We start from the raw sequence: 22,805 nt of genomic DNA, 5'->3' as shown, positions 1-22,805 counted from the left end.
ATATGCAACACAGTACGTCACAGTATCTTTAGCGTTCCACAAATAATAATAATAATAATAATCCGACGAAAATTCAGTTATGCTGCAGTGTATTCTACCCTTTAACCATTAGCAAACAACCTGAGGTTCACGTTACATGACGTAGCTTTATTAAACTGTATTATACATTTAGCAGGTGTATAAAGTGAAAAAAAAAAAGATTTTTTAAAATTTATATAGCACCTTCCTAATGCTCAAACTCAAAAAAAAACTGGGAGGAAAGGTACAGTACTAAACAATATACTAAAACAATTTGTTAGTGAGATATGGAGTGGATACAAAGTGCTTCAAATGTAAGTGGTAGTACAGGAAGAGACAGCCAGGCAGTGTACGGTAACTTTTCAAGCGTAGATGTAACGTCCACGTGTGTGAGGATCGTGGCAGTTAAACTGTAAACACGCTACAGCCTATTTAGATGTTTACTGGATATGTAAATGAAGAGAGAACTGCAGTTGCCTAGGGATGAGATTATAAAAGCATAAACAAGGGTTTCTGGCTCTTTCAAATTAATTTATCTTCGAAGTAAGGGAATGTTTTGATGCTGCAGAAAAGCTTTCAGCAAACTGTCTCTTCCAACTGAGTGGTTCATCCATAATGTTTCATCAATCTTGAACACATGCTGTTATAGATGTGGGTGGTAGAGGTATGATGGATCTCAGTCACAGAACAGATCTCAGTGTCATCTGCATCACGGTGGAAGCTAAGACTATGCTGCCAAATTATCTGACAGAGGAGGAGAATAAATATGATAAAGGGGAGGAGACAAAGAACTGAGCCTTGAGGCATGCCTTTTGTGACAGGAACAGGAACTGCCTGAGCATTTTTTGCTTAAAAATGAGGCGATTAAAGAAAAAGAGCATATTGACAGGATTTTAGAGTAAAGTAATGTCAATAAAAGGAGGAAACCTTTCATGTGAATTTTAACAGTAGTTTACAAGTATTCTTCGATGAATCCTTTCTTAAGTCCTTATACTTAAAATTAGTTTTTTTACAGGGAAACAAAAGGACGCTTTCTGGTGAACATTTAATTTTTTTTTATTTGTATGCACTCTATATATACTCAAATAGTTAATCACAGCTAGCAATCATATTTACAGTTGAAAAAAAAGACTATTTTTACTCTAGATTCTTATATATAGTAATATACAATTACAGACTGAAGGCTGAAAACCTCTACACATCTGCAGAGGTTTGTCATTATTTAATCTCCACGTATTTCTGATTACACGAATAGTCTCTGGACGAGTGATGAATACACGAGAGTGGCTGGTATTCAGCACATGACAGAAAATAAACGAAGCAGAATGGTATTAGTACCATCTACAGCAGTGGTCACCAACCCTGTTCCTGGCGATCTACCTTCCTGAAGACTTTAGCTCCAACCGTAATAGTGTCTACCTGACCATCTAATCATGCCTTAAGGAGCTTAAGTCTTCAGGAAGGAGGATATCCAGGAACACAGGAACAGGGTTGGTGACCACTGATCTACACTACAGACTACACCGGGGCTAAGGAGCTCCAGTGGTACAACAGTACAGTGTGTATAACAGATGTTAGTGTCTTGCCTTGTTTCCAGCTCAGATTCTTGCTGAAATGCCCGAGTACTGTTCGGAGGAGGTCTTTAGATTTATAACACACAAAAGTTTGGGTTCCACACACCATCTTCACCAGTATCTCTCTATAACAAACACAAACAAGAACCATCTGTTAAAAAAAAAGCATTAATAAGTTCCATGGACTCCCCTCTAGTACGGCTGTGGGAGTCCTATCTTTCCTCACTCACTCACTCACTCACACACACACACACACACACACACACACACACCTGCTGAATAGATCCTGACTGTGTTGTGGGTCGTTCTGAGCCCAGGCAGGTCTCTGTTCTAGTCTCAGAAACAGCACCCTCTCCGCAGCTGCTCCAGTCTCCTCCAGAACAAGTGAATCGAGACTCTTCTTCAGCAGAACCAAAACTCCACACACAGCACGGCGGGGGCATTTCTGCATGATAAAGGTCAATACACACCACAGTACAATTGATCAGTTATTAAAAATGAATTCCACCGTGGATTGCTTTCAATATTTATGACTTGATTATATGATTGCATTGGTGTGTTAATGAGCCTATAATTATATACCGTCACAGCTGAAAGTAACATTAGCAGTGTGCATTTGTATCACACAAACAAATGCAAATGAAAACGGTGTACTTTATTAAACAAATCAAATTATGAGAATGCTTCTTCAGCACACAGTTAGGCCAAATCCTATTCATTATATATATATTCTCTCAGTATGTAGGGTATAACACAATGCCATTGTGGAAGCTACACAGTGTACTACATGCCCAATGAAGCGCTATTTGAGATTCACTTTTAAACTCGGCTTAAACAGTTCATTTTTATAATTAGATGATGTGTACTTCATTTGGGAGTATTTTTAAAGAGAGTTTGGTGTGAAACTTATAATGCACTCTGTACTGTAGTGTACTGTAGTGACACATTCATTCAGTGTCTGGCAAAACATGTTTTATGTCTTGACTTGACTTAGTAGAATGATCAATGACATTGAACATCCAGGGCGCTTTGCTGGGAAAGTCATTCGACAAAGCCTAAAAATAGCATCTTAAAAGAAGAAAACACAAAATGTTTGAAGAGCCGATGTTAAAAGGCTGTATGCAGTAAAATAGCACCAGTCAGGCCTTGTCCAGAGTAAGACTGGTGTAACTGTCTGTCAGTTTCTCAGCCCACCTGCTCAGGGTCCAGCTGTGTGGTTCCATCCTGATATACCATCGTAACCACCAGCGCCCTCGCACTCGCAGCCTCCTCCAACACACACATCCTCTCTTCCTGTGAGAGACGGCTGGCGTCACACACTCGGGGGTCAGAGGTTAGGGCTAGAGTACATTTGGTAGTCTCTTTGGTCTTGTCCCCATCCCTGTCTCTGTCCGGGTGTATCTGCTCATTCACCTCTGAAGCAGAGCACCTCTGTCTGGCAGCTTTAGGGATGTTGGGGATAATTTCTACATTTGATTCGTGCTTCGTATGTTCTCTCAAAGGGGTCATTGTCTGTACTGGCATCTCTTCCTGATTCTGAATACTTTTCAATGGGTATAGAAACTGACTTCTCCCTCTGCTCTGCTGTGCCTGGTGAATAAGCTGCACTTTAGCGTCTCCACTGACGCTGGAGGTTCGATTAGAGCACGATTCGATTTCAGGAGTCCCTTGTGATGATTGACGAGGCTCCCATTTTCCAGACCACTTGGCTGGAAGGGTCACGTTCTGCACACACGCTACTCCAGAACTCGTACGACCTACCTATGAATGAATGGCAAGAAATGAGCGAGTGAATAAACAAATGAGTAAATGAGAACGTAATTGTACTGAATTGAATTAAAAACGATTAACAAAATTTATAAGTGAGGAATTAAACATTGAAAATTTGTTTGAAAAAAAATAAATCGGTCATCGGCGTGACTTTAGCGTAAAATCTGTACCGTATACTAAAAGCATAGCTGCTTAGCACGTTCTCTTTACCTTCTAAAAAGCTACACTTTATCGTCGCTACAAGATCAGGGGCAAAATGCACATGGTGTCCGAATTATAAATCAACGTGGCTAACTAGGAATTTGCAGTAATTTCAGATTTCACTTTTTTTTTTTTTTTTAGCTAATTAATTAAAATCTATTGCTAAAAACAATACTTATGATCCAACTTTATTGATTTATAAAGTCTTAAAAAAGAGGTTCTTAAACTTGAACTATAAAATAATTTTCACTGCCACTTCAGCATAGATTTATTTACTCAAATATAAGGGTGATTATTTAAATGTGTGCAGTAACAGTTCGGCTATTTATTAAAGCCATAGATCTTTTTTATAAATTAAATTTTCACCGACATGAAATTTCCGAAATAAAATCATTTTGAAAGATTTTTTGGTCGTGATTAATTTCAACCTTAATTTCAGTTTTTGGTATATTGTTTTAAAAAAAATTATTAACTTGTTGGGTATAATTTTAGTTTAAGGTAATTAGTATTTTTTTTAAAACACACACACACAGCTTCTTCAGGTTCTTCTAGATGAAACTGGTGCAAAAGAAACAGCTATGAAAAGCAAATGAAATTTTTTCTCCCAATAAACAACCCTTTTATTTAGGTGGATTTCACTTGTGTCCGGTCTGACCTGTGCCTTGCTCATAGTTTCCGGTTAATAAACTTCATTTATTAATTACTGAGCAATCAATGTAATATGCTTATAGAATTTTCTTTTTTTTTTCTTCATGTTTTACTTATTTTGGTGAGTGCCTGAAAAATTGTTTACCGATGGTTATACCATGTTCCATGACCAGCGTATTAACTTGAAGATTTTGCTGAAAATTAAAGTGTTTAATAACATGCAAAACCAACAATTTTGTCACTGACCCATTAACAGTCAATTCAATTTTAGTCAGTAATGTAAGCATTCTGCTTCTTGACATAATTTAAACACTTGTTCCATTATTCATGAGGTTCAGTTTCACCTTGAGGTAATACCCCATACATGCATATCCTATACAAAGCACTAGAGATCCTTTTCTTTACAGACAGCCATCGGTGATGAATAGCAAGCATGTCTTATGTGCTTTTTGGATCCACATGGAGGTCTAAAAAACTAATATCAACTGAATAAGACTGGTTGTTATTAGCACTTGTTCCCCAGCATCGAGAAATTCTCTAATGCTGAACTCAGGGTAGAGTTTTCATGTCTTATCTATATACTGATGCAAAATTGGTTATGAATATGTATCCATCCTGTCAGCACGATATATTCACGCCTATAATGTACCGCAGTGCGTTCAGCTCAGCATGAAAAGAATGCAAAAAGTCAATAACTTTAACTGCTCCTGGATGTAGCACTACTCCCTGCGCAGCGTGTGTGAATAACTCTAAAGCACACAAACAGACATCCTGATGTCGTCGTCAGCAAATTCTAGCGGTGTTACAGAGCAGTTTAGAGAGGTCAGGAAGATCAAATGAGCCAGCTGCTCCTGTTCAAAGAGGTGTAAACGGTATAAATAAGATTCAGGGTAAATCCCAGAGGTGAAATTTATAGCAATACAATTCAAAGCATTTGTTAGTACGTCTAAATGTAAGTGTCGAGATTGATGCCGAGTTGTTAGCAAATCCAAGGCACAGCTGACCTTCACATAAGCAAAGCCAAACAAATGCATAAACGTTTTATATTCAACTGATTTCATATGTAAACACATCATTGTCTGCAAGGTTGATTGTCGTACAAGGTTCTGTTGATGTACTCCCATTCTGTTGATATACCTGTGAGAAGGCCTGCTGATCAGGATGTGTTTCTGTGACTTTAGGAGCTGCATTGTTCTCTGGCTCAATGCCAAGCTCCTCGGTCTCCATCTGATCGTTTTTCATGTCGGACTGATGCATGTACAGGTCTGCAGAAGATACAAGATTGTGAGTCAATGCACAGATACACACAACACACCTATTACACAAAAAAGTAGCCCGGAGAAAATTGCTCATAAATGCGAACGAGTGTGTGAATGTGTGTGCACGGTGACCTGTGACAGACCTTACAGGGTAGCTGAATATGCACTTGGAAACTTGAAAGTGCTAACTGCCCTTTTTCATATAATTGAGCTCACTATTAGGTAGTATTACTCTGACTGACAGGGGAGAAAGGAATGGCATCCTACCCACTCAAAGAGCAAGGACAATTTTGTTCTTTTGCACCTCCGGCCATGTACAGCTGTGGCATTGCTGGGTTTCGAGCCAACAGTCTCTCAATGATATGAGCCTCTCAAGAGCTGTAATCATAGTTTAGCAGAGTAACTATTACTGTAGCTTGGCTGGCTCAACGTGACATTAGTTAATGGCGAGAAAAGCTAATAGTATTCACTTTTTTAGGTCATTCAAGACATGATTACGCTGGTTATCTGTTCTCTCATTTTGCTAAATCATTAGTACTGTATTACATTAAATTGAACATGTATGAAATTTAATTTTAAACCGAGTTTAATATAAATACAGATCATGTAGGATTGCTAACTAGGTCATATTCGCTAAACTGAGAGTTTCGTTCTGCCCTTGCTCAGAGTCTTACTTATGAGAGTCTGAAATTAAGCAGGCAAGGTACACTATATAGTCAAAAGTTTGTAGACACCTGACCATCACAACCATATGCGGGTCTTTCCCCAAACTGTTGCCACAATGTTTAAAGCACACGATTGTACAGGATGTCTTCGTATGTTGTAGCATTAACGTTACCCTTCACTGGAACTAAGATGTGGAAACCTGTTCCAGCATTACAATGCCCCTTTGCATTATTTGGAGTGGAAGTGGAATATATGGAGTGGAAGAACCCGAGTGGCCTGAGCTACTCAAGCCCACTGAACACTCTGGGGATGAATTGGAACGCAGCCTGTGCTCCAGGTCTCCTCGTCCGACATCAGTGTCAGATCTCACTAATGCTCTTGTGACTGAACGGGAAAATCCCCACAGCCACACTCCAAAATCTAGTGGATAGCCTTCCCAGAACAGTGGAGGTTATTATAACAGCAAGGGGGGGAGGGGGGGGAGAGAGACTACATCTGGAACAGGATGTTCAAAACGCAGATATAGGTGTGATGGTCAGGTTTCCATGTAGTGTATCATTTTACATATATAGACAGTTTTTTGTAGGATTCAATTTTTAATCATTTGCGATTGTGTGCCCAGTACCATTTTGTCTAACCCATTGAATGCATGAGTGTGCCTGCGACATTGAGCTTCAGTAGGGGAAAAACCCACTTTAAAAATCTTTATAAGCACAGAAGCACACCTGAGCTGCAGAGGGCACTGATCGAATGAGTTAAAATTGGCCTAAGCTTGAGAGTCAGAGGCTTAAACCTGTACAAGTGGGTATCAATTTTTACAGGAACAATTTGGAGGCATTTGTCTGAGCAGTAATCTGGAGCCAGTCAATGGTGCAGCCTGTGTCTCCCAGCTCACCGATTAAAAGAAAGAAAAAACAAAACCTAGATGCCAGGAACACAGACATCAGTTCACTTTAGCGAGAACCTCTTTAGAGCATGCAATGCAATACACTTATCCTCATGAAGTGCTTGGAGCGGACTTTTATGTATCAAAAGGTGCTATAGAAATAAAGATGATCAGTATTATGATTCTGATCTTTAGAACTAGTTGAGAGGGAACAGTGCTGGGACTGTTTAATTGTAGTGCCATTACTCTGTCACTGGGAGTGAGGATCTGATGGAGACAAAGTGTTTGAGCTCCTCCTACTGGACACTATAAGTATTATTCCACTTACCAGCATTGTGTTCCACTTTGGCTGGTTCTATCTCTGTCACTGATGCTTCTTCTTTGTCCACTGTGTACTGGTCAAAGTCACTGGTTCTGAGTGAAACCAAATTGTGATGAACTGGCAGATGGCTTGCGTTCGTTAGTATTTTATTCGTAGCCGAGTCGTGACAAGAATCAGCTAAGGCGAGACCAATTGTCTGACTTTCTCTCCTGGATGTTGGATTGTCTTTTAAATAACTCTGGCACTCCAGTGATCTTGAGTATTCTTCTGCTTTTTTCTCTTCAAAGCTCCAAAACGGCATCTGATCAGGGTTTTCATTTGTTTTCCCAACTTCACTTTTCTGCCTAGAATCATCTTCCTCAAACTGTTTTGAACAGGTGATCATGGGTATTTGCAGATTACCAAACCGCCGTCTCTTCACAGGAGGGGTGCGAGTTATTACCTCTGCTTTACAATCCTCTTCACTAGAAGCCAGTAGCTGGATTCTTTCCTTCCTACTGGAGATCTCACTATGTGTCTCTGGTAATCCCATGACAGCCTGTGGGGTTCTCCTGTTAACAAAGCTGTTCCTGGGGAAAAGCTCTTCTCCCTGTGGATCTGGCTCTGGAGGGCTTCTGCTGGGACATGGGATGTTATTCCCAGCGTTAAACCCTGACAGACTGCCATCATCTCCATAATATCTTGGCCTCCTATCACCTCGTTTATCTGCTCCCCATTGATTAAATTTGTTATCTCCATCACCTAACTGCCGTAGGTCAGGCTGACTGGGGAGCTCCATCTCTGGGGAGTGTTTGAATAATTGCCTCTCTCTCTCCTTGTGAAGTCTGGAGTGAGTAAGACAGATGATGAATCGTCATTTTTGCAACCATATAAAGAATCATTAATGACAAGATCAGGCTGAGGAAGATATACTAGTCTTTAGCTATGATAGCTGGAGCTCACATAAGGCCTATGTCAAGGACACAAAAGCAGAGCTGAGGCTGTCTTTTAACTTCATTACAAAGTATCTGAAAATAACGACATTGCATAGTCTTGAAATATCACAACTGACTTTTTAATTAAATTACCTCGTTCAAGAACTCACATTTTAGTCTGTGTGTGTGGTTTTGGAGGTTTGTCGAAGGCGCCATGAATTTGAGACAGCCTGGGGGCTCTGCCAAAGGAGTCCGCTACTGAACAAACAATAAAACGCTATATTTATTTCACAGAACATCAAGAACTCATAAAATTTTAACATTAAAACACAGTCCTCTAGACTTTGGGGATATTTCCAAACCCATTAGTTGGAAGCCAAATATCCAGTAGACATCCTTACCTTATGTTGTATAGGACAGCTTTGAATTTTTTTGTTAGTGAGAAACGCATCATCATCAATAAGTGTATGGGTAATTTTAGGTATTTTATTGACTGGTGCATTATATCATGAGCTCACTATTCAGTTGTCACAAAACTGAGTGTTATTTAACCTTTGTGCATCAACTAAAAAAAGTTACACACAGGTCCATAGAGGACAAAAATGTCCATGTCTAAAAACCATCATAAAAATATTATATATTAATATTTTTCCACTTTCTCTGATGTCATTTTTTTTTTTTTACCAGCATCAGTTCTGATCATAATTACCAAACATTCATTCATTTTCAGAATTTAACCCTTTAAATGCTGGTTTGTTTATACAATGACACAGATGTTTTTTTTTTTGTTGTTGTTTTTATGAAAAAAAGAAAAAGAAAAATAGTAATTATTTTCCATATACTAAATGCTAAGAATTATTTTCTTTGATTGCATGAAATTTGATGTATTCATATTTTTTATGCAGTCAGATTAAAAATAAATAAATAAATAAATAAATACGTACCACTCAGGTCCATAAAGGACAAAAATGTCCATGTCAAAAATAACTGTCATAGAAATATTACATATTAATATTTTTTTTTCCACATTCACTGACTTAATTGATCACTGATCATAATTACCAAACATTCATTCCTTTTCAGAATTTTAACCCTTTAAATACCAGTTTCTTTACATAATGCAAAAATCTTCAAAGCTCAGCAAACTTCTTTCTTGTATACATGGAGTGGGATTTGTGGTTTCCAGTACAATATCATTTCTTTCTTTCAAACTGTTCACACACACATGAAATTTTCAGTACACTCATACAAACACACATGCACACAGTTATAGCGGCATCATTTATTCGGTTGGTCTGCAGCGCTCAATAATACAGCAGAACCAGAAAAAAGGAAAAACATGTATTTACCCCACAGGCTAAACCTGAGAAAATACTATACATTTCACAATTTAAAAAATGTTTTTCAATGTTTTGAAACCTTGTCAACAAAATAAAAGTCTTTTAACACAGAATGCATGATTTTATGCTTAAACGTCACAGGGATTAAATATTGCAGTTTGAATGGGGCCATTTATATCCTCAAGGTCCTGAATGTAACCATTTTGTGTATCTAGTTTAAAACAGATTTATGAAAGCAAATGAGGGTGAAATATTAAAAATTCCAATAAATATATACACCTTTTGCTAAATTTATGCTGTCTGCATTCACTCAAACAAAACAAAAATGAAAAAGACATAAGGATGCACAAGCATTAACACACAAAAATTTTCAGTTCCAAAAATAACATTTCTTTCCTTTCACATATGTACAATTTCGATCTTTGCCATTGGTTATAGGATCCGATACGTTTTCTCCTATATACCCAACCCACAATTATTTCTGCCATTAGCTAATATGATACAGGATATTGGACTGGTGTCATCTCGAATACGGATTATACAGAATAACCATTCATGGAAGGATTCCTCTCTAAACCTGACTCACTGTATGGTCTGCTGTCTATTCTGCCAGCATACTGAGCTCTCAGTGCAGCCAGGACCCTCTGGGCTTCTGCAGACAGAGGGCCTGCAGTCAGCATGCTACAGGGCTGGTTCTCCATCTCACCTACACCTCTGTCCTTCCTCACTAAACAGACCTAAACAAACACAGAGACAAAAGCACTGCGAAGTTACAGTAGGCCTTCAGACTGTATGCTTTAAGAAGTGAAGTCGATCAGATTTTCACTGACATTATTATTTTTTTCATTATTATTATTATTTTATAGACAAATTTATAACAAACATTGCCAGATTTAAATACTTCAACCAATGTGCATTTAAGCTCATGAGAGCAAATTTCCATCGAAGCGGATTTGTTTTGTTTGTTTACAGATATACAGTTTAATGAAGACTAACAGATAACTGGAACTTTGGTCATCATATCAAACACAGACACATGATTAGGAAAAACATGATGCACACACACATTTTATTAACAAAAGTTCCTTATTAAAAAGTGTCTACTTTTCCAAAATTAGATGTACAAAGAAAAAACAGTTACTTTCTACAATCAAACGTCATTGACATTTTGGGTAGCACACTGCAGTTATAAATGTCAAAAGGCAGTCCAGAATCCAGAAAAAGCACAAGCTGATGATGTTTTCACACAACTGGTGCTCTCGGGGTCAAAACTGCAACACGTCTCCCCTGACCTCAGTTTCAGAGCTCCTTTCCTGGAGGGTCAGAGGTACACAATCTGCTCCTCCACCTACTTAACACCAGCCCTGGCCTCCATCTCACGCACCACCTTGCTGAGCAGGGTGGGGTCTAGGTGAAAGTAGACGTACAGTTCTCTCTCTCGTCTGAGGGTGGCGCTCTGCTCTAGTCGAGCCCTTTTGGTCCGCAAGTCTCCTACAATGTCCTGCAAAAGCTTGTACAGATTCTTCTGCTTCTCTTCCAGCTCACTCAGGACAACAGACACCTCCTATATACAAAAAAAGGACGAAAGAACAGATTCCTTTGAATACTGAACCATATGGACAATATCGTGCAGCTATGACACAGGGAATCTTTTGCAACAGCCCGATAACATTAAGGTGCAGTACTTAACTTCAGGAGGGTTCAGGTATTTAGAGTTTTTCTCCCCCCAGAAATATTTTATTACATGCAACTCAAAGAAAACATGAAATTGTTCATTGTATCCCTCCCTGTTCAGATCTGTTAATGAATGATGGTTGTAGCATCTCTCAGCAGTTACATGTTGTGAATTTGTGTGACTGAAGTAAAAACAAACACAAAATATTACACCAAAAGAATTAATGGGACTGGCAAACCCTAAAAAGTACACTCCTGACCCCAGAAAGTAAAAGCACCACCCTACACAAGCCGTGCAAAACCGCCACCAGACATGCAAGAGGATAATAATCGAAATCATCTCACGCTGCCTGCGAGCTCTCAGAATGAAGTACGGCGGTGAGGATGAGAAACAGAAAGGTGTGAGGAAAAACGTACCTGTGCGTTAGGGCAGAGCTCCTGAGCGGGTGTGGCTGTAGCACATACCTGCGGCCTCAGGAGCGGCTGCACGATATCCGAATAGGCCGAGCGCTCCAGAGCGTCGCGGTCGTGCTCTAAACGTGCTCTGCTGTAACCCTGCTCTTGAGCCGCCCTTTCCAGAGAATCCTGAACAGAAACAAGCTCTTTCTGCAAGCTAGATGCTTCAGCTTCCAACCTCCCGTAGGTCAGGATGGGATCCTTACACTCAGAGAGCTTGCCCAGCTCCAGCATCTGCAGCAGCCTGAGATACACACATACAGAAAGAGAAGTTGAGAATGAAACAAGGATAACATTAGATGACATTTAGATTTATTCATTCATCCTCACCTGCTAAAGGCTACATCTTTAGAGCTGATGACCTGCAGTTTTGTGTTACGCCAGGGCGTTAGACAGGGCCTTTGGGTCAGTTCAGGCTGGGCCAGTATATTCCCTCTCTGAGCTGCACTCTGAGACGCCCCTTCCAACCTGCTGATGACCTCACCCAGCTGAGTCGCCGTCCTTCTCCCCATCCTGAGCTCAGTGTCCTGCACCAACCGCAGTACCTCAAACGACGCCTTCTGTCGGAGGAGCTGGTCCCTGACCTCGGTCTGCCTGGCTGTGTAATAGTTCTGCCTGGCAATCTGAAGTGCCAAGTCACCACGCACCACAGGCACGTTCAGCAGGCGAGCGCTGTCACGCAGAGCGGAACGGACAGGCTCTCGCATCAGAGCCTCGAGGTCAGACTGAACAGAGAGAAGTTCTGAGCGCAGAGCAGGCTCGCGCCAGGAGGCCTGCAGAGAGCCCATTGGCTAGAAAGGGGAGAGAACGAGAGGAACAATGTTAAAGTTAAAGATATGGAACTGTATCACAGTGCAGGAAACAATCATTCTGCACTAAACAACATGATTGTATAAATATTGGTAACTTAAACATATAATTACGCAAGATATCACTTATGTTCATGTTAGAGCCTGTTAAATTCTTTTAAATATTCAATTCTTCATTAAAAAATTTTTATTTATGCATTACAATATTAACTACTCAGATCAACCACAAAAGCTGAAAAGTATAAAAGTAAAGAGTAGGTTATCCTATTATGAAAAGATTTAATGTTAATGAATCTAATAATTTTTTTTAGTGATTATATTTACCTATATTTCTTTTAAAAAAAACAAACAAACAAACAAACAAAAAAAAAACACACCATCCATTCAAGCCCTCTTCAAGTTGTCATATGTATATTTTTTTTATTCTCCAAGCCATTCATCACACTACATAGGGTATAAAAGAGACTTCATAGTCAGGACTCAGCCACATACGCAACCAAGTGTGATACGCATTACAATATCACCTCTGGGTCAATACTTTTTTTTTCTTTTCTTTTTTTTTTTTTTTTAAATATGGGTGATTAGACACTTGATATGGCATTTGGTGCAAATGTTTAACAAACTGTGTTTCGAGATGGTTCTACAAGTAAACCAAAAAGAGGAATCTAAAACATCCGAATGTACACTATCTGTCAAAAGTTTGGAGACACTCAACTGAAATGTTCCTCATGATATTAAAAACCTTTTGATCTGAAGGTGGATGATTAAATGTGTGAAATCGGTGTTGTGGACAAAAATATAACTGTGCCAACATATTCATTTCTTTCATTAGAAATCTAACATTTTATTGACAAAAAAATAATTATATATATATATATATATATATATATATATATATATATATATATATATATATATATATTTATTAAACAGACGACTCTGAGTGAAATATTCTGAAAAGCAGCCGATAAGTGTCCAGCGTAGATGTGATCTCCTTTAATACTGTTTAAAAAGCATCTCAGGGAAATTCCTCAAGAAATTGGTCGAGAAAACGCCAAGAATACATTTCTGGAAATTCTAGGTGAAAAGATATCTACTTTGAAGATGCTAAAATACTAAATTATTTTTATTTATTTTGGATTTTTTTTTATTACAACATAATTCCCATAGTTACATGTGTGTTACTCCAGAGTTTTGATGAATTTATTATTATTATTATTATTATTATTATTATTATTATTATTATTATAAAAAGTGGGAAAAAATAAATAAAAATAAAGAATGAGCGTGTCAAAACTTTTGATGGGTAGTGTGCATTTTTTACCCTTTACCTGTATACGCACCTGTGTTTGGCTGCCGAGCTGCTCAGTGAGCCAGTTCTTCAGTGCTTGGTCTCCACGCTCCTCTGCTTGCTCCTTCAGCAGCTGGTGCTGTGCTACAATGTGAGCCCACTGCAGCTGGGCCATCTCCTTCCTCCTGCTCTCCACAAGCTTCTCATCCTCCTCTTCCTCACTCTCACTGCAGCAGCTCAGCTCTGTCAGCTGGAAGCGTTTGGAGGTCGAGGTCTCTACCATGTCTGAGATGCCCTGGAAGAACTGACGCTGGGTGTAGGTGGCCAAGGCTTTAGTGTTTTGCTCCTCCTGGTGGAGGAAAGTGTCCAGAGGAAGCTGGGACAGCAGCACTGATTGAGAAGCAGAGGGTGCGGTGGTTTCATTATTTTGTCCCACTGACAAGTCCTCAGTATGGAAGAAACCAGCAAGCTTCTGGGTCTCCTTCACGAGACCTTCCAAGGCAGCATTTGTGGCTGCGTTTTCAACCGCGAGAGCAGAGCTGGCCTCTTTCATCGCGCCGCTACCTTCCTGGAGCAATCCAAGAGCCGCAGACGAGTCAGCGCCTCGGCTGGCGGCCAACACCTGCAGCTTTTTAAGTCTTCGCAACTTCAGCTGCTTCTCTTTCCGCAGGGCCTGAAGCTCAGCCTCTAACTCTTCCACCGAAACATCCTCCTCCCCACAAAGTGAGGACAGCGACCCACCCACATCAATCGGTCCACATGTTTTTAACAGATCCCCAAGTGTCGCGTCGTCCATGACGGGCTTCCCAGACTCGCGCAGCACCCGAAACGCCTGCACTTCTTCTGGAGTGAGGGCATTGTTGCGGTTCAGACGGTGGCAGAAGACGCGCAAAAGATGCAGGTTGTCTGGCGCAGCGTCAAACAACCAATCAAATTCTGAACCTTTCAGCGCAGATGCATTTGGATAACCCAACCGTGACAACGCCTCAACGAACCTCTCCCCATCGAGCATGATTGTTGGAACGCCGAGTCCCCAAACAAGCTTACAATTTTTTTTTTCCCTGCAGTAAATTATGAGAAGAAAGTCAGATTTATTTAACCTCCTAACCCAAGAAAACACCAAGTACTAGAGAGGGAGAGAGAGGGAGAGAGACGCATTACACGAAGACGTTAAAACGCGCGTGCAAATTTTGATGTAATGGCTGACTACGAGTACCGAAATGCTTCGTCCAGCGACACGTCCTACAAAAACGCTGGGAATAATAAAAAAAAAAAGTTGCTGGAGAGCAAGAAGACAAGTTGAAGAATGAGGTCAGGAAAATAAATGTTACAGAAATGCCACAGAAGTACCATTTCTTCTTTACTGCCTCAGTACAAAAAGCTGTGGAATGACCAACACAAGTTTTTCAAAAATTCACATGCATAATAATACATATATTATTTTTCTTCATCAATCAAAAGCTCACAAAAAAAGTCACGGCGAGGCTGAAACGTCTGAACGTCACGTTTGGTGACCAAAACTTCAGCCTTACCATGATTTTTTGTGAGCTTTTGATTGATTAATAAAAACAATATCTTTTAAACATTTACTATTATACATGCAAAATACTTAAAACAAAAAAACTTGTGTTGGTCATTCCACAGCTTTTTGTGTAGATATCACTGCCGTACATGTAGACTATCGAGTAGCAAGTTTGTTTGGGGTCTATAGAAATCTACACACCACTAATATTTCATGTGTAAACATATAACATATTGTTATAACTGTTATCTCCTATTCCCAATAATCTCCAGTCAGGCAAAAACATGCACGAATAAATGAATAAAAGGGACGCAGAAGGGATAAGGGCGTGTCTTCTGTCCTGAAATGTCTCCTGTGAGGAATAATATCCTGACTTGTACAAAGCACTCTCACATAAACGTCTCCTTACAGAGAACTTCACCTGACCAGTGTTTAAATAACTAATATGAATGAACTCTTACTATAGAAACACAGCATATTAAAACCAGTGCTTTAATAAAAAAAATTAAACCTGTGATTTGAATTACAGTAAACTACAGTTGGAGCTGCTGTTACAGAATATTAATCAACGCTTTATTGTACTTTGCGGTATAATAGCCAATAACTCACCTCGCTACATGAACTTAACATAACCGATACTAACATACAAGACGGATAAGTTAGGAGTAATCTTAAATTTAACGCTGAATTGGTCTCGGATGCTGAGCGAATAAAGTGACAGTTGAAGCTGAACAAATATGGCGTTAGCTTAGCTTAGCTAACCAGCGACAAACAGTGAAGCGTATATTATTCAAGTATACTAGCTAGGAAACAGCTAGCTCGAGCTAGCTAACAAGCTAGCGCGATAACGTCAAGAAAGCAATAAATTAACTGGGTAAATATTATTTTTTTAAAGAAAGTTCTTACCTGTGAATAAAACGGTGATTCTGGTTAGTTTGTTTGTCTCGCGAACAGTTAGCAGTGTGGCTAATCTCTCAACGAGGAGTGTTAGCGTCTCGTGAAGCCCGTTCAAAACTACGGAAAGAGCGCGCGCAGGTCTACGTCATTTCTTGTGGGTGGGCTGTTCTTTTTTAATTAATATTCCATATGAAATAAATATTAAACCATAACGAAAAATGTCTGCTTTTTTCAGGAATTAAACAACTGAATATACGTTTTGATTTGGGTCGCCACTTTAAAAATAGGTTTAATATGTTTTTTTTTGTTTGTTTTTTTTTTAAAGACGTGATTACGTTGCCAAGTCAGATATGATTGGCGTCTTTTTATGTCAACCAATCAGAATCCAGGTGATGTAGCGTAAGCCTATGAGAAAAAAGGATAAAGGCAAGAGCCAGTCTACACACAACAAACACACACGGATCAGGACCCCTTCAGTGGCGTAGAATTGCACAGACATCTATAGCAGGTAAACGATAGATAGATAGATAGATAAATAAATAAATAAATAAATAAATAAATAGGGTAATATTTGCACTTTTTTTAAACAGCGTCATTTCAAGCAAATGTATTTGGTATAAAGAATAACGGCATGGAAATAGATTTAACTTTCTTCTGTTGTGTTCAAACCTGTATTGTTAGCTTGCTGTTCGACTCCAGAAACTTTGGAGTCGACTCCGACTCTGATTCGACGGTTGAATTCACTCGAGTCGATTCCAGAAAATTTCTCGATACTGTCAGACTGCTGACGTTTACGATGTGTAGAGATACATTTTGTTTGACTTCGGATTATTATCTTTTTTTGCTTTCTTAATTTACCTCGTCAGTGAGCGAACATGAGCTATTTTCATTACAAGAGCTATTTACATTTCACAAACCTTCGGAGTCGATTCTCGATTGACTGGAATCGCGGAATTGACTCTTTGGCTGGGGTCGACTCCACCCTAGTCGTTCAAGTATCGAAAAATTGAAATCTGAAAAAAAAAATTAATAACATTAAGCTTAACATTAATTAGCATTGGGTTTTACTGCAGCTTTACATTATTTAATCCTTTCACATCAAAGGTGCAATTATGATTTGCATATAATGTGCAAATATCTATCTATGAGGCCTATCAATTGCACGTCAATATAGAAGCAGTATATCTCAAGGTATATTGCAATCTCAATATGCAGCATTATAACAACAATATTTTATTCTGTCTGCATTCTACAACCCCAGATGCTTAGCTAGGTATGCAGTAGTTTTACACTCATTTACCCCAGTTACCTCAGGCAAAAATATGGTCCAAGCCAAGACGTGGATCCTGAAGCAGTACTTTGAGGGTTTTCCTAAAGACAGTGACTTTGAGCTGAAGCTGGAGCAGCTGCCTGAGCCAAAAGATGGAGGTTGGTGCATGAACACACTTCACATTTTGTCTGCTGGATTCATATCTTATTTTTGCTCATTGTGAATAATTATTGCAGAAGTACTTTTGGAAGCAGTGTTCCTAAGTGTGGATCCCTACATGCGGTAAGCATCAATCTGTCTGTTCTTTCAACTGTGTAGCTTTCATTAACTTGGACATTTGAGGTAAATAAACATGTATGTACATTTGTCTTTTTCATAGTTTTTTGCTTTTCAAATCCAGCAGTTATATTTTTGATTAAAATTCTTTTCTTTGTTTGAAGCCATTTGATTTGCAGTTAGATTCTGGATGGTGTTGACATGTTTTTATACTGTATATGTTCATCTATAATTGTTCCTGTGTTCACATGAGCTTTTTATTATTATTTTTTTTTAAAAAACTCTTAGCGATGGTGTATTTTTGCAAGTTAAACAATTAAAACACATTTGCTGCCTTCTGCTTGAGATATTAAGCATATTTTCTTAAGAAGGCTGTTGTATTGATGGTCCCTTTTATTTTCAGGCCTTTTAGTAGTGGGCGAATGCAGCCAGGAGATGTGGTGATCGGAGCGCAAGTGGCCAAGTAAGAGGCAAACTCTTTCACTATGTTGCTGAATCATTTTCTGTCTTTATTAGTACTGTTAAGTTACCTTACTGTTATGTCCATTCAGTCATTTATGCTCATTCCTTTAATCTTCATGTTTTTCTCCTCAGAGTAATTCGGAGTAAAAACCCAGCATTTCCTGAGGGCAGTCATGTAGTTGGCCGGTGCGGCTGGAGAACACACACAATATCCGATGGAACCAGTTTCACCCGGGTCCTGAGCGACTGGCCTCAGACTGTTCCTCTTTCTCTTGCTCTCGGCGCCATCGGCATGCCAGGGTACAAATTCAGATTATGATCCTTGATCAGCTGGAAGATAAAGTAATTCAAAATAACAAGGGATAAAGGTGGAAGCATACAGTTGGAAGAAATTATTTGTATGTATTCAAATATTTGTGTTTGTTTAATGCTACTAGCTGTGCCTGTGATGACCTAAATCCAATTTGAGATACTCTCCCAGTCGAAACTGATGTATGCTGTGAGTTTTCAATCAGGTCTCATTTTGGAGAAACAGAGGTTTTATATTATGATGGCTTCTCTTTAAAAAAATAAAAAATAAAAAACCCTGTAAAACTTCAGATGACGGGCACCTTTGCAGGTTGCTATGAAACACTGGATCAACATGGGGGAAAACAGCCAATTAAAAATGTTTATGAATCATGATGAGTGCAATTGAATGGTTTTGAGGGAAGCTTGTATGGCTTTAATTTTTTTTTTTTTTTTTTTTTTTTTTTCTTTTTGTGCTCACTGACTCTGCTTTTCTGGTTTTGCAAGGCTTGCTGCATTTAGCATTGCATGTATTTTGTTTCAGATTTAAAAAGCTCAGTCCAATCCATTAGTCTTTAATTATTTTGTACTGTTAATGATTAATAAGCCCACCCTTATTTTTTCTTGCCACAGGCTGACTGGTCTATATGGTTTAGAAGAGGTTTTGGCCATTAAACCGGGGGAGACCCTCCTGGTGAACGCGGCGGCTGGTGCTGTTGGGAGCGTTGTGGGTCAGATTGCTAAACTGAAAGGCTGTAAAGTGGTGGCTTCAGCTGGGAGTGATGCTAAAGTGGCCTATCTGAAAGAGCTGGGTTTCGACTATGCCTTCAACTACAAAACTGTGTCCTCTCTGGAGGAAGCTCTAAAACAAGCCTCACCAGAGGGATATGAGTGCTACTTTGATAATGTAAGGAAATGGTTTTAGGTCTGTAGAAGAACCCTCTTCCTTAAGATCTACCTTCCTGCAGGTTTCCTCTCAACCAAAATTCAATACACTTGTGTTAGTTTATCAAGAACTTAAGGCGTGCATGATTGTGCATGATTATAGTTGGAGCTAAGGTCTTCAGGAAGGTAGATCTCCACTAACCGGGTTGGTGACCACTGCTGTAGAAGAAATTGGAATGTTATATTGGGTGTCTCACTTATGAGGGTAATGGATTAATGGTAGTACAGGCTTGTCCAGTTTTATCTGGAATGGGACGGTGTAAGTTTTCATTACATTTACATCTATGGCATTTAACACACCCTTATCCAGACCAACTTGCAGCTCTAATTTTTTTATACAGCAGTTGAAGGTTAAGGGCCTTGCTCAAGGGCCCGGCAGTGGCAGCTTAAAATTAAGCAGAAACCACACCTGGGTCTATTGAAAGCCAAGATGAGCTGATTAAACTGATTCTAGTATGGCTTCTGCTTGATTGGAATGAAACCCTGCACCCACACCGGTCCTCTGTGGAAAAGATTGGGCATCCCTGCTCTAGTATTCCCATTTCCACTTGGTTTGTTGATGCCCTAAAGGACAATTTACTTGTATTAACAGGTTGGTGGGCATTTCTCCAGTGTTGCGCTTTCACAGATGAAGACGTTTGGGAGGATCGCTGTTTGTGGAGGAATTTCCCTTTACAATGATGATGAACCCCAAACAGGTCTGTCTGCATTTGATGCCAAACTTCAATCTTGTCTTGGTACTTAAGTATTTAAGTTCAGGTTAACTGTAAATTTATACAATTGGAAGCTTTCCAGAAAGCTGATAGTCATTAAAAAAAAGGGCCTAGCTTGTGATGCTGTAATTGGCACTTGTAAGACACATTGGTCTTACTCTTAAATATACATTACCACGTCCTTGGTCTCTTATCCACTGGCGTGTCTCACGCACTATATGGGGTGCAGCTATTTTGTAATGTGTTCTGAATTCTCATCGGACAAATCCTATTCCCTGGATAGTGCACTTTTATTACCTATAGTGCAACTGATGTACACTACTTCTGCAATAAGTACCACAGTGTGTAGTGATTTCTCTTTCAGTTTTTCATTTCATTGTTAAGCTGTATACCAGTGCAGACAGACTTTGTATATAAATGTAAATAAGAGTCAGACTGCTACAAATAACAAAGTAATTGTTGGCTGTACAAGTAACTGAGTCTTGTATCTTCAATAGAAGTCTAGCTTTTAATGCTTTCTTTATTGTATATTTATAGCTTCGGCTTGATGGTTTAATCCTAATATTCATGTTTATCTAATGATATCATGATTGTGTTTCTTGAATATTGAGTTCTGTCTGAATTCCGTCTCATGTTTCCTTCACTGCTGCCCCATTATCCTGTTCTATATAGAACAGTAAATCATGAACAAGTGAGGGAGAGCTTTCAGACACAGTGAGTCTCTGTACTCCATTATTAGGATCTGAAGAGCATTAGTGAGGCACTCGCTCATTTGAGGTGAAGTGAGGAGGCCCGGAGTGCAGTTGAATTCTTCCACTGAAACTTCAGCACACTGTGCCTTTTACAGAGCTCACTTTGTGCATGGGGCATTGTCATGCTGGAACAGGTGTGGGCCTCTTGGTTCCAGTGAAGGGAAATCTTAATGCTACAGGGTTAAGACATTCTGTACAATTGTGCTTTCAAACAATTTGGGGACAAACCATATATGGGTGTGATAATCGGGTGTCGACATACACTATGGCACATATGGCAAAAGTATCATAATGGGGAAGGGTCTGTCTGTCTTTCTCACAGGTCCTTATCCACACCTGCCTATACTCTTTAAGGAGTTGCGGATGGAGGGCTTCTTGGTGGGGAGATGGGCACATAAGAATGCGGAGTCTCTGAAAAGGCTGTTGATTTGGCTGCAGGAGGCAAGTAGTAGCTTCTAAGTCTCTTAACTCCTCATTGAACGTATCCTCCTTAGCTAATGTGGAGTCTTTGAATCCAATTTTAATTGACTTATTCACATTTTGTGGACTGGCTGTTTTTTGTTTATTCTGTAGGGAAAGCTGAAGTGTAGAGAGCATGTGACTGTGGGTTTTGAGAACATGCCAGCTGCCTTCATGGGGATGCTGCAGGGAGAAAACCTCGGGAAAGCCATTGTTAAAGTCTGAAAGCTTCTTTCTTCTGGCTCAGACTTGTGAAACTGTCCCCTGCTACACATGTAATAAAATCTTGGGTTTGTCTTTGTAGAGTTTCTTCTTCTTCTTTTTTTTTTTTTTTTTTTTTTTTTTTTTTTTTTTTTTTTTTTTTTTTTTTTTTAAGAATGGTTTATAGTAGAGAAAGCAGCTTTTAAAGATTAAGATTTTGGCAGCATTAAATTGTAGCTGAGCTCAATGTCCAAACAATATACCTCTGTTCTGTGTTCACACTGCGGCACACTTTACAGGTGCACCTCAAAAAAATTTGAATATTGCGGACAAGTTTGTGGTCCCTCCCCCCCGCCCCTGTAATTTAATTCAAAAAGTGTCTCTTTCATATAGTACATCTATTCATTACACATGGGGAAATAGTTCAAGGATTTTTTTTTTTGTCTTAGATTTTTAGTTTTGTGTGCAGCACATGAGACAATTGGTAGTGTGTAGAGATCGGTGGCATGGTTTCACGACGAACAGGTTTCCCTTCAGGTTTTATTTCTTCGTGATAATGAGTTATTTCAGCTCAAAATAGTTGATATCCACTAGATGGTGCTGTGATACAATATTGTTAATGATTCTATTAAAATGAAACAAGACAAGGAAATATTGAAAGTTACTGATGAATGTATTATGCAGTGCTTCCTGTGTTTGTCCAACTGCACTGCAGGTCCTTTTCTCCACATGACCTCATGCCTGGTGTGGGATACAATCTGGATTTATGGCAACCCAGACTATGATAAAGTGCTTGAATGGAAATTTAATGAACATTTATCTGTATAACATACATTTTTTTTTTTTGTGTGTGTGTGAAATATAACACCAGTTTCTCATTTGCACAGTATGTTAAGACTTCTGTGAATATTAAGTCTACATATCCCTGTTTAAAATGTTTGAGCGTTTCAAATACTTTCAGCTTTTCTGTTACAGGCTAAAAAGTTATTTAACCCCAGATGACTAACTCTATTAAAATAACTATGTTCAAAATTTAAAAAACTAATTATGAGACCCAATCAAAGCAAAGAAGTTTCCTGCTCAAAGTCTATCCTTTAGCCATCAGGATGCCATCTTCAGTGAGGAAAAATAAGGGACACCCCCCATCATGCATCAGCACTCCTGGTTTGAAATGTAAAATATTAGCCTAGTA

The 22,805-nt window shown here is 39.1% G+C and overlaps 3 protein-coding genes across 7 annotated transcripts in view; 1 reads left to right on the top strand and 2 right to left on the bottom strand.

Moving 5' to 3' along the window:
* Positions 1 to 10,315, bottom strand: part of poln (polymerase (DNA directed) nu) — a 54,132-nt gene extending 43,817 nt beyond the window's left edge. Inside the window, exons 1-8 of the mRNA XM_053630131.1 lie at positions 10,185 to 10,315; positions 8,429 to 8,516; positions 7,351 to 8,168; positions 5,264 to 5,476; positions 4,976 to 5,004; positions 2,787 to 3,353; positions 1,865 to 2,037; positions 1,605 to 1,717 (exon numbers count right to left, since the gene is read on the bottom strand). Coding sequence (XP_053486106.1) covers positions 1,605 to 1,717; positions 1,865 to 2,037; positions 2,787 to 3,353; positions 4,976 to 5,004; positions 5,264 to 5,476; positions 7,351 to 8,168; positions 8,429 to 8,516; positions 10,185 to 10,299 — 2,116 coding nt within the window. The 5' untranslated portion in view covers positions 10,300 to 10,315. The remainder of the gene's footprint in view (positions 1 to 1,604; positions 1,718 to 1,864; positions 2,038 to 2,786; positions 3,354 to 4,975; positions 5,005 to 5,263; positions 5,477 to 7,350; positions 8,169 to 8,428; positions 8,517 to 10,184) is intronic.
* A 627-nt stretch (positions 10,316 to 10,942) lies between these two features.
* On the bottom strand, positions 10,943 to 16,381 carry haus3 (HAUS augmin-like complex, subunit 3). Of its 3 annotated transcripts, XM_053629511.1 has the most exons (5): positions 16,257 to 16,381; positions 13,881 to 14,889; positions 12,059 to 12,519; positions 11,690 to 11,972; positions 10,943 to 11,162 (listed from the first exon to the last, which is right to left on the bottom strand). In XM_053629511.1, the coding sequence occupies exons 2-5, from the start codon at positions 14,838 to 14,840 to the stop codon at positions 10,947 to 10,949; spliced, it is 1,920 nt and encodes a 639-aa protein (XP_053485486.1). In that variant the 5' UTR covers positions 14,841 to 14,889; positions 16,257 to 16,381; the 3' UTR covers positions 10,943 to 10,946. The 3 variants fall into 3 exon arrangements, with proteins under 3 accessions (XP_053485486.1, XP_053485487.1, XP_053485485.1); XM_053629512.1 differs by lacking the exon at positions 16,257 to 16,381 and having other exon boundaries at positions 11,738 to 11,972; positions 13,881 to 15,354; XM_053629510.1 differs by lacking the exon at positions 16,257 to 16,381 and having other exon boundaries at positions 13,881 to 15,353.
* Positions 16,255 to 21,715, top strand: LOC128610285 (prostaglandin reductase 1). 3 transcript variants are annotated; one of them, XM_053629516.1, is made up of 9 exons: positions 16,255 to 16,755; positions 17,562 to 17,675; positions 17,754 to 17,799; positions 18,197 to 18,256; positions 18,388 to 18,555; positions 19,177 to 19,450; positions 20,081 to 20,186; positions 21,276 to 21,394; positions 21,527 to 21,715. In XM_053629516.1, exons 2-9 carry the CDS (start codon positions 17,570 to 17,572, stop codon positions 21,635 to 21,637), a joined length of 990 nt encoding a protein of 329 aa, XP_053485491.1. In that variant the 5' UTR covers positions 16,255 to 16,755; positions 17,562 to 17,569; the 3' UTR covers positions 21,638 to 21,715. The 3 variants fall into 3 exon arrangements, with proteins under 3 accessions (XP_053485491.1, XP_053485488.1, XP_053485489.1); XM_053629513.1 differs by having other exon boundaries at positions 17,553 to 17,675; XM_053629514.1 differs by having other exon boundaries at positions 17,509 to 17,675.
* The last annotated feature ends 1,090 nt before the right edge of the window (positions 21,716 to 22,805 follow it).

The sequence above is a fragment of the Ictalurus furcatus genome, chromosome 7 (assembly GCF_023375685.1).
Source record: "Ictalurus furcatus strain D&B chromosome 7, Billie_1.0, whole genome shotgun sequence".
Classification (NCBI taxonomy): Eukaryota; Metazoa; Chordata; class Actinopteri; order Siluriformes; family Ictaluridae; genus Ictalurus; species Ictalurus furcatus.
Note: the sequence above shows the minus strand (reverse complement) of the source record. Positions and strands in the feature narration are given on the sequence as shown.